The following is an 11,914-nucleotide window of genomic DNA, read 5'->3' as shown; positions in this document are numbered from 1 at the left end:
ATCATTCCTTCCCGTAACCATTGTCCTAAGACAACCAACAACCAACAGACAAACAATATTGATCGTGTCAGATACATAAATCTAATACAACGGGAATAAAGACTTTAATAACCTTGACCAACTGGTCGACCATGCTCTGATACCACTTATGTAACACCCCTTTTCTAACCCCAAATAGTTCAATACAATAACAGAGTAACATAGCATGCATATGACGAAAGGGTGCCACATGTCGTTTCCATAACAATGAAAACCAATTAAACATGCAATTAATTACATTTGATCACAATTATAATACATTTGAAAACTTCATGTTTCATCAATATGCATATCACAACAGAATAATTGCTTTCTCAAAATAAATTCAATGATCATATCCCATACTACAATCATCTACCAACATGGAGACAATATCATATCATAAACATGTCATATAGATCCCATTACCAGAATCAAGGCCTCTCAACATATTATATCCAAAATACAATACCAAATAGGAGAACACATAACAATATCTCATAGCTACAAAACACGAGTTCAAATACGCCCCCTGTTACATGACCAGAGCATTAACTCACAACCTAAATAAAGCGAAATAACCGAACAAGCTCCTAGGTTAGTCCTCGTGCAAGCACAACTATTCTTACGAACCTGCGCGATGTCGCATAAAACATCGTTCAAATAGAAGGGTGAGAATTCACATCATTACAAATATATAGACTATGAATAATGAATGTAGTATACAATTATCCAACAATTCATCACACTTTATTTTAACAAATGAATTTTACAAATATCGTACATAGCACATTCACCATTGATATTCTACTACATAATAATTACCAATTATCACGTAAGCACAAATCAAACTCAACTATCACATAGCATACAATGTGACTCCAATGCAATCTAATGCGACTCATGCATGTGGTATCATCATAAACTTCATGCTCACCTTGCTTCCGATTCATTTTGAATCAAAGCCACGCTCTCGATTCCAGACTATAATCCAAGCCAACAATATGAACTTATAGTTCACGGCTTTCGTTTTCACAATATGATCAAAGCTACCAAACCGGAGTATCATCTGCCCATGAATGCATGTGCAACAAGACTCACAATATATGCAATTAAGATTATCACACAACCTTAATCATCCAAGCATATCACAATAATTCGCACAATTCGAATTATCCACTAAAATGTTACACAACACACATTCATCATTAATAAAGCATACACATAACATTTATCAATCACACATAACATATAACATCTAAGCCAATCAATGTTACCTTCAACAATCACCAAAGACATCATATACATATACCAAAACCAAGTATCATGTACGCATACAATGGATTTTCTCTCTTACCTCTTGTAGAATATTCAATCTTAGGGTTGCCTCTTTCTCTTCTCTCTCTTTCTCCTCTTCTCTTATTCTTTCTTTTCTTTTTTCCCCAAATCAGATACTAACCTAATCCTTTCTCTTACTATCTCTATTTAGTTAATGATCTTAGTTATTCTCACCTCCTTATTACTTCCATTTCTAATTATAAAGCCCAATAGATATTAATTCTTTATTCTACTAATAATTCAAATAACCCAATTAACATATTAACACACAATTAAGTAATTATCATACCTCATAATAATTAAATAATTAAACTAATAATAAAATAAGGATTTAAATAAATAAATAATAAAAATCACGATGTTACACTTAATGTAAAATGAGGTGGGATCTCAGGGTCAAAAATTGGGGTACAACAGCTGCCCCTATTTAAGTTTCTCCCGTCCAAGGAGGGGAAGATTGGAATCTCGTCTCAGCGTGGTAGGAGGGACTTAGATACAAAATGATAGCATAATTTGGACTCTGAGAGTCCACATGTATGGCATGATATGAATGCAAGACTCCGACTTTTACAGGGAACAAACAAGTAATATCCTTAATCTAGAATATGAAAAAAGGACCAGATTTACTAGGGATAAGTATCAAGATTCATAATGAACTGTCTCTGTTGCTGGAGAGACTCACCACTCATTAGAACATATCCTATCATGAACTGTCTTTATCGCTGGAGAGACAAACCATTCATAGGGTTAAACAAACTCCATTATGAACTATCTCTGTCGCCAGAGAGACTTAACATTCATAAGAGGTAAGATAAGTTTCATTATGAACTGTCTCTGACACTGGAGAGACAAACCATTCATGAGAGGTCATCGACCTCGACAATGACCTGTCTTTGACGCTGGAGAGACAAACCATTCACTAGGAAATAACAAACTTCATTACGAATTGTCTCTGTCACTGGAGAGACAAACCATTCATAAGGGATAAACATCAAATTTCCCAATGAACTATCTTCATCATTTTGAGAAGGCTAACCATCCATAGGAAAAGAGTGAGTTTTTCCATGATCTGTCTCTGACGCTAGAGAAACATACCATTCATAAGTTTCTTCACCGGAAATAAATAAATTGCTCCGTAGAGATTGTCATCTTCTTTCAAGAAGGAAATATGGGACATACAAGTTTCTCAAACAAAGAGACCACCACTTGTTGTTAGGTAATAAATCTGAAAGTATCCGCAATAGAAATTGTTGGGAAATAAATCCAACTTTCTGGAGAACCACAAACAGGTTCTTACTGAGGAGACCAAGTCTTCAATTGTGCAAAGTAAATGCACTTCCAATCTAGGATTCGCTGATCCAAATAATCATTTTTGCTGGAGATAAAGTTCAATCCAAGACGGGGTTGGAGAGAGACATCTAAACAAGACACTTCTCAATGAGGAACAAACTCAAATGGGGGCTCATCCTATCTTAAGATAGATGAATAAGCTAAAACAAAATTTTCCCATGAGAAACAAACTCTTTGGGGAAACACAAGGGTATGGGTCTTTCTTCCTAAAGTTGACGCTTAAATGGAGGGAGTAAAGACATCACTTGGGGAATAATTATAATAAATTTCCCATTTCAAAAGGATGCAAACAATGTGCATGTATGGAAGGAGTAAAGAGGGTCAGGTATTGATCATTCTCCCTCTAACCTCTTGTACTTGCACTCTGTTTGCTCTCCTTCTTACTTTGGCATCGGAGTACCTTGCAGGTACACCCCCCAAAGATCAGAAGTCCCACAGATTGCAGGCCATCCGTTCTGATCAGGTACGATCAAAATTTTTATAATTTTTCTAATTAATTCAACTTTGTTTATACTACTTTGAACTCTAATTAAGTTTCGAGATTATTATCGCAATGTCTCAAAATTTTAAAGCTCTTATAGTCTTAAGTATAAGTATATTTGTAAAATATAAATATTTTAATGTTTATATCACTCAATCAGTATAATTCGACACACAATTATAATTACACAGATAATTTATGAGATTTATAAAAACAAAGGACTGTGAGATATTTTATTATTTTATGACTTCAATTTTTTTTATTAGTTACAACATTTCATTTTTAACATCGCAGGAAATATTTAAATAATCAATTTTCTTTTATAAATGATACAAATTTCTTCATATGCGTTTTTATATTTATATATAATAATCATCTTCCAATCCTTAATCTTTAATAAAACACTTGATTATTTTCTACAAATGTAAAAAAACATGAGTTGTGAAAGTTGGGCCAATTCACAAAAGCCCAATCCAATAACTTATATATTTTACCCTAGTTTTCAGCCTTCATATATATTCACGCTGTTCTATCATTTCAGTCTCTTGTTGATACCGGCGCAGGAACACCGTAGTTAGGGTTTGTTGTCGTTCTTCTCCTCAATCACTCATCATGGGTCGTTTGCACTCAAAAGGGTATGATGTTTCAAATTTCTCTCGATTTTTTAGATTCGTTAAAACTATTAACCTTTTCTTATTTTGTTCTAACGTTTTTAGTGTTTGTATCTTTGTTGAATGTGATTTTTTTCCTTCAGTAAGGGTATTTCCAGTTCAGCTCTTCCTTACAAGAGAACTGCTCCATCATGGCTCAAGATCTCTTCCGCGGATGTAAGTAATCGGAACCCCTTTTGTTAACTTATTTTGTTATTAAGTGTTAGAATTATAACTTGCTGGATGTTTACTGAATCTGAAATCGAAAAATCTGTTTTTTTTTCTGTTGCACTTTAAGTTATTTGTAGTTTTGGGTTTGTTAATTTATATTTTCTGCGTTTAATTTTGGGTTTGTTAATTTGATTTAATGCCGTTAATTTAGGGTTTGAAATTTAGATTTTATTTTCTTTTTGTTATGTTTAGATAAACGAATTTCAATTAATTTTCCCCTACATTTCTTAGTTTTAGTTGAACCAATTCTTTGATTTTATATAGAATCGGGCACAGAGGGAGTAGAAGTACATTGTTTGATTTCTATTTTTTATTATCTTATCTAAAAGAAGGTGTGTGGGAAATGTTGCGGTGTGAGTTAATCACCTTCCGCTACTGTTTCGTGATACTGTTTTCATGGTTTGCTGAAGCCCATTTTTTTGAATCATTAATTTTTCTGTTATTACTATTAGATTTGGCATGAAAAGCTGTAGCTTAAACAATAAGTTTTTAGATACTCTTTTTCAACTATTCAAGTTGTTAAGCCTAAGAATTTGTCTACTACATTAGGATTTGTATTTGGCGATATATTTGTTATAATTTTTTTTTGTTCTGTTTTTTAATTTGTTAATTTGTTATGCTGATAGGTTAATGCTTGTGTTAATTTTGTTGCTTATGTTGTCTGATGTTCTTAAATTTTACAGGTTGATGAGACCATCTGCAAGTTTGCCAAGAAGGGTTTAACTCCATCTCAAATTGGTGTTATTCTTCGTGACTCCCATGGAATTGCTCAGGTTAAAAGTGTAACTGGAAGTAAGATTCTGCGCATATTGAAAGCTCATGGTATGTTCGATACATTTGTTTATTATCACTTAACTTTCAGTTATTTTTTTCAGTTTGATGACTAAAATATTCTTTAATTTCTCTTTTCCTAGGTCTTGCTCCTGAAATTCCTGAAGATCTGTACCACTTGATCAAGAAGGCTGTCTCAATCAGGAAGCATTTGGAGAGAAACAGGAAAGATAAGGATTCTAAGTTCAGGCTGATTTTGGTTGAGAGCAGGATCCATCGTCTTGCTCGTTACTACAAGAAGACAAAGAAGCTTCCACCAGTATGGAAGTAGTAAGTATTCTGTCTTTAATCCCATGTTTAAAATGCTTAGTTTTCTAACTGAATTTGTTTTCATCCCCGGCCCATTATTTTTCACATTTACTGTTATATCAAATAGCATTGCAAAAAACCAATGCTTGTTAAGTGCTTATATGTAAGCTATTTTTTGAAGCTTGGGAAGTGTTTCATCTTAATTCTAATACTTGTTTGGTGTAGCTCTATTTTGCATTTATCTTCATATATATTAGAAGTATCTTAGAAGTTTAAACAAAGTATTGTGTTTCATCTTATTTCTAATACTTGTTTGGTTTACAACTATTGCAGTGAATCAACAACTGCCAGTACCCTTGTTGCTTAAGTGAGGATTGGAGAATGGATTAGTTTGTTGAGGTTTTAAAATTTTTGGAATATTTGAAGTTTATGTAAGACTCATTTATGATGTTGGATCTTCTTAATTTGATATATACTCATTTTCTCTAGTTTTTAATTTGATGATTTGGTTAAAATCAATATTTAAGAAATCTAACTAGTTAGTACACCTTAAAATAGAACTTAATTCGTCAAATAAACTACTCCATGCATTTGCTTGTTGAATGATTTACTGAAAGAATATTGCATGTTTGAATGAATTTTTATTTGTTAAACGCTTCACTATTAAAAAAATTCTTTCAAAAAGTTTTTAATATAGTAGTTTTTAAAATGTATGGGGATGGATTGATTTGCAAGATTTACTTAACGAATAGAAAATAACCTATGAAAAAATGTTAGGTGATCTAGAAAGCAATAAAACAACTTGAGAATGTTAGACGGACAAAGAGAATTATGCACCAATAATTATATTAATTATATTAGTTCAGTATGTTGTATGGTAAAAATAGATAGTTAAAAACTGAAATCTTCACTCTATTTTAAATTAATTCACCGGAACTAAGGGTGGTAAAATGTCTTGTAAAAAGATAGTGGGGCCGAATAGTCACTTAGTCAGCTCTGCTTTATTTGACTAATTTTTAAATAGTTTTTTTTTAATTTTTTAATAGATTAATATCTTTTTTAATTAAATTTTTTACTTAAAAATAAGAACAATTTTTCATAAAGTTTTTTTTTAACAAGTTTTACTTGAAAATATTAATGCATGTATTAACAAACAAATGAATGTATAAAATAATAAAATAAAATTATTAAAAACTGAAATTACTAGAATTAATTAAAAAAGGACGGACTTAAGGCGGAACGGGGACTTAAGGCGGAACGGGCTAAACGAGGTGAGACAAGCTTTGTCGGACCTTGAGTTTGGCGGAACGAGTTTTGGGGGGGTGGACTTTGGTGGGCGGAGACCCAATATCCCCACCTAATCCGCCATTTTTTGGTGGGTGCTCGAGCCGGATTAGCGGGCCATGACCTGTTTTGCCACCCCTACTTGGAACCTAATCATCCTAAGATTTAGTCTACATGATATTTACTATATTCAACCGGAACTTTTTTGTTTAAGTCTTTGAATTGCAGGAGAAATTAGAAACTCTAAAATTCCGTCTTCAACAATTCACTTGATTTTATCAAAATTTTCATTCAGGGAAGAATCTCTTCGTTTGCTGTCTTCAACCATCTTCACTTGATTTTAGCAAAATTTTCATTCAGAGAAAAACTCTTCATTTTCTTCTCTGGATGTCAGCCTTCATACCAACAAAACACATTGAATCTTCAATTTGAAAGCAAAACTTCGCAAGACATTAAAACACTATTGAATCTCCTCACAATAGAAACACACGATGAGTTTTTGGCTAGAGGTTGAAGATAAGAATTTCAAAAAGAATCTCAAACACACGTATTTCAATCTCACAAATTCAACACAATAACACTTTTTTCTTCAAGATTGAATAGAGCGAGAAAGTTGTCCTTTTGAAAAATGTGAATGAGTATGCAAAAATCCCTTTGCTGCATAAATTTTTTTGCAAGCTATGTGTTATTAAAAAATACTTTTTTAATGGTTTTTATATGTGCTAGAGAATTGTATTAGAAATGAGTAAAATTTGACACTTTGATTCAAGTCAAGAGCAAAAATGGTGATTCGGGTCAAATGAGAAAATGACTTAAGTCAAGAACATAAATTTTAGATTTTGCACCCGTGATTCGAGTCAAGAAATTTTAGGATTCGAGTCACATCACTCGAAATGAATTCTAAAATGAGAAGTCCAGTCATGATTCAAATGAGGCTATTATGAGATTTGAATCAAGCTCTTCCATGATTAGAATTAGGAAATCTTTTGATTCGAAACACACTTCTAGTGGCAATTTCCAAATTATTCAATTTGTCCATGATTCGAGTTACTCAATTTATTGATTCGAATAATGATTCTAAATTCACAGTTTTGAGGAAATAAAGTGTTCATGATTGAATCGAGAACTTATCTGACTTGAACCATCTATGTGCGAGTTTCTAAATTCATGCTTTAGACTTATTGACTTGAGTCATTTTCATTGACTTTTGGTTAAAGACTCATTTTATGCTTGCGAAAATATGTTTCAATGAACATGCTTAAACCTAAGAGGTGTGCAAAAACCTAACGATGAGGAGACTAAATTACTAAAATGACGAACAAAATAAACAAGCACACATAAGATAAGCATAAAAAACTCGCTGAAATATTGGTTTGAATTTGAAGGGTACCATGAATTTGACAAATGTAAGTGGAACCAATACAACCATCGAGGGGTGGAAGGGGGGGGGGATTTGGCTTAACAGTTGAAAAAAATTAAGGCTTTTATGGACCATTGACATCAAAATCTTACCAACAATATATTGGAGAAAATTTAAAAGGTTAAGTAAGATCTTAATAAGGGTGGTCTTAATCTAGACTTGAAAGGGAAAACGAGATATTTAGATGAGAGAAGTGAAGGACATGTGTTTTCTATCTGCTCAATATTTTTCTTTGTCTAGACTGCAGTATTCAGTGGAAAAAATCTATAATCGTATGATTTTAGAATGAAAATGATAATTCCGAATATTTTATGAGGTGATTTCAAGTAAGAGAAGAAATAATTCTATCTTAAGCATATAAGTAGGTGGTCTTAGAGTGGAAGAGGTCGAGAATGTTAAGGAAACTATGTTTAAGCACTTTGAATCGAATTTAAAATATTTGATTACAAAGAGATTGAGTGTGACAAATCTGAACTTTAAGAAAACAATTTAAAATAGGGTTAATACCTATTTTTACCCCTGCCAAAAAAAAAAGTTGTAAGAATTTCCCTAACATTTGAAGATTCTCTCGTTTTAAACCTTGCAAAAAATTTGTTTTTAAAACCAACCTTGCCATTTGAAGATTCGGTCATTTTAAACCCTATAATCTTGTAGATTATGTCATTTTAAACCCTCTAGAATATGACGGGTAAGGTCGGTTTTACTAAAAAATAATAATTTACAGGGTTAAAAATGATAGAGTCCTTCAAGTGGCAAGGTTGGCTTTAAAAATAAACTTTTTACAAGGTTTAAAACGAGAGAATCTTCAATTGTTAGGAGAATTCTTGCAACTTTTTTTTGGCAGGGGGATTTTTCAAACCAACCCCATATGGCAGGGGTGAAAATAGGTATTAACCCTTTAAAATATTTTGAATGCTAATCCTTTGATTAGAGAGTTCGATAAAATTGAGATTAAGAAAGATGTGAATGTGATAGTTTCAAGAGTAAAATATTCCACGATGTTAATTCTGCCTTCTTAAAAGAGTTCAGGGATTTAGTGAAAAATAATTTCATGAAATTTTTCCAAGAATTATAGGTGAATTGAAAATTGATGAAAAAGTCAAAGAATACATTAATAGCCTTAATTATAAAGAAGTAAAATCATCAGTGTTTCAACGGTTTCACATCGACATCTCTAGTTGGTTGCATGTATAAAGTGTTTGCCAATGTATTGACAAATATATTGAAGTCTGTCAAGGGTAAAGTAATTTCAAAAACGCAAATAACTTTTGTGAAAGGAAGGCAAATTTGAATGGTATCTTAATCACAAATGAAGTGGTGGACAATTCATATATTAAAAATAAGGATGCTATTTTATTCAAGGTTGAGGAGAGAAAAATTGTTATGACTGTGATAAGTGGTTGGGTGTGTTTCAATGGTTTCACACCGATATCTCTTGTTGGTTGCATGTATAAAGTGTTTCGAGTGTATTGTCAAATATATTGAAGTCTGTCAAGGGTAAAGTAATTTCAGAAACGCAAATAACTTTTGTGAAAGGAAGGCAAATTTGAATGGTACCTTAATCACAAATGAAGTGGTGGACAATTCATATATTAAAAATAAGGATGCTATTTTATTCAAGGTTAAGTGTGAGAAAATTTGTTATGATTGTGATAAGTGGTTGGGTGTTCATAACATTAGTTTTTTTTAACTTTTATTCTTTCTACTTTTTTTCTTCCTTTTTTTTGCTTTATCCCTCTTGATCATCTTCATGTTCATAGTCAATTAGATTGTCATGTTCATCTTCCTCAAGTTCATCATAATCATCTTCAAAAGTTATCTCCAAAGCATTATCATACTTGAAGCTCTCATCCTCAGTATCATCATAACTAACATCATAATGCACCTCACCTCCCCCATGCATATTATCTGTTAGAACAAAAATTGGTTTTGCATTCAATCTTTAAGTTTTGATGATAACAATACATACATTTGTATGAAATAATTTATACTCTAATAGTTTCTTAAGTGTGCAGATTCACTATTTTAGTTGATTAGGATTGCTGTCCAGATAATCATCAGAATCAACGTCATCACACATTAGAGAAACTATTCATCTCAATTTTGAAGAGACGTCAGCAGTTCCGAAGAATGTTGAACAACTAATCAGAAAAGGATTTACATATATTCTGAAGCAAAACGACTATTCAGATACAAGAATTCAGTTCAGAAACGTTTGATGCTTCCAATTTAAAAATTAGAATGCATCATTCAGATAGGCTGTTGCTCATGACTCTGAAGACCTCTTTATGTTTCCGAAGGTTTATCTCTCTTAGAACGTCTGCATCACTTGATCTCCTCAACACATGCTCTACTTCAGATAAGAAGTGTAACACCCCCAATTCTATACTAAACAAATAAGGCATACATTTGCATAAATCAGAGTAAAGAAGCATGCATCTCACGAGGGCGCTACACATATTTCAAAATAAAACAACATTTTATCTTTAAACATGCCATGGTGATTTCCAAATAGCACGGGATTTAAAACAACATGCAAAACCACATCGGAATAATTATCTCATCAAATAAATGGTAAAATCGGATGATTCCCATACATCATCCACTATATCTCAACATCTCGGCTCAAGGCCACTCATCAACAAAATAACATAATCAAATACGAAATACAATATGAGTAAACAAATATCTCCTAACATCGAGTCATAAAAATATAAACCCAAATCCCATGTGTTACATATGACCAGAGCACAAATGACTACTTAGTCACGACACTATACAAGAGATCTAATCTCTAAGCTAAGCTTCCTTCGAAGCACCACTATCCTCGAAAACCTGTGCGTTACCGACAAAGGACAACATTCAAACAGAAGGGTGGGAATTCAAGTTACTATAGATAAACATAATATGAGAAATGTAAAACACAACAAGAATACATTGCAAGAATTCATCACTCTTCACATAAACATGCATCATATGCAATTAATCAAGATTCACATATTCATGTCATACAACCTAGCTCGTTCAATTCGACATAATCAAACATGATTACTAAACAATGTACATAATTTGATTTCGCCAACATATAGATTCTAAGTACATATAATTTCACATCTACATCACATATGTTTCAATCACATATATCACAATCATAACACAACAACCATTCATATCAAATGAATCATCAGATTCACTTATCACATCTCATATACACATAACAACCACATAATTGCATATATTCAAACATCACATGACACGAATGGACTCAATGCAAGACATGTGACTCTATGCATGTGGTACCCAATGTTTCACCGCTTTTCGATTCAATATCTAGAATCCAAGCCACACTTTCGATCCGGACAAGATCAAAGACAACACGCCTATTTCCAATTAAGGATCGCGTCTGCTACGCCTGTTTCCATTCAAGGATCAACGTCTCTTACCACGTGAACCTAAGTTTCACCGCTTCCACCATAAAGCCGACCATGCTATGAATGTATGTACAATTACCAAAAATTTATGCAATTAAGATTATCTCATCAATCTTAACTTACCGCATACCACAATAATCCAACTCTATGAATTATCTACCAATTGTACACAACATTCACAACACAATTAACAATTACAAAAAATACTATCACCATCATATATCCAATCACAATCATCATGAATATATTACCACACATCATACCAATAGTTGTTATTCATCACATACCAAAACGTAACGCACATAAAAGCATTTACATGTATTCAAGTCTAGCATTATCATTATTCAATCCACATCTCAATACATACACATTTAAATGATCATTATCTACAAGACACATTCAAATAGTATATATATATATATATATATATATATATATATATATATTCATACCAACATATCATGGATATCACATTCACTTAACAATCTATGAATATTAGTCACAAGTCATTAATTCATAATACACGCATAAGTAATCACATGTTATCCATATATTATCATCAAAATTAAACAACTCAACATCAACCAACCCTATCCTATCATATATATAATCTCATTAGCTTCCTAACGCT

At 32.3% G+C, this 11,914-nt stretch overlaps 1 protein-coding gene across 1 annotated transcript; it reads left to right on the top strand.

Moving 5' to 3' along the window:
- The first annotated feature begins 3,690 nt into the window (after positions 1-3,690).
- Positions 3,691-5,644, top strand: LOC131606874 (small ribosomal subunit protein uS15). The gene is made up of 5 exons (XM_058878969.1): positions 3,691-3,822; positions 3,942-4,014; positions 4,752-4,890; positions 4,983-5,169; positions 5,482-5,644. The coding sequence occupies exons 1-5, from the start codon at positions 3,800-3,802 to the stop codon at positions 5,513-5,515; spliced, it is 456 nt and encodes a 151-aa protein (XP_058734952.1). The 5' UTR covers positions 3,691-3,799; the 3' UTR covers positions 5,516-5,644.
- Positions 5,645-11,914: the final 6,270 nt, after the last annotated feature.

The sequence above is a fragment of the Vicia villosa genome, linkage group LG5, assembly GCF_029867415.1.
Source record: "Vicia villosa cultivar HV-30 ecotype Madison, WI linkage group LG5, Vvil1.0, whole genome shotgun sequence".
In the NCBI taxonomy this organism is placed as follows: domain Eukaryota; kingdom Viridiplantae; phylum Streptophyta; class Magnoliopsida; order Fabales; family Fabaceae; genus Vicia; species Vicia villosa.
This window is presented reverse-complemented; position numbering and strand designations above follow the sequence as displayed.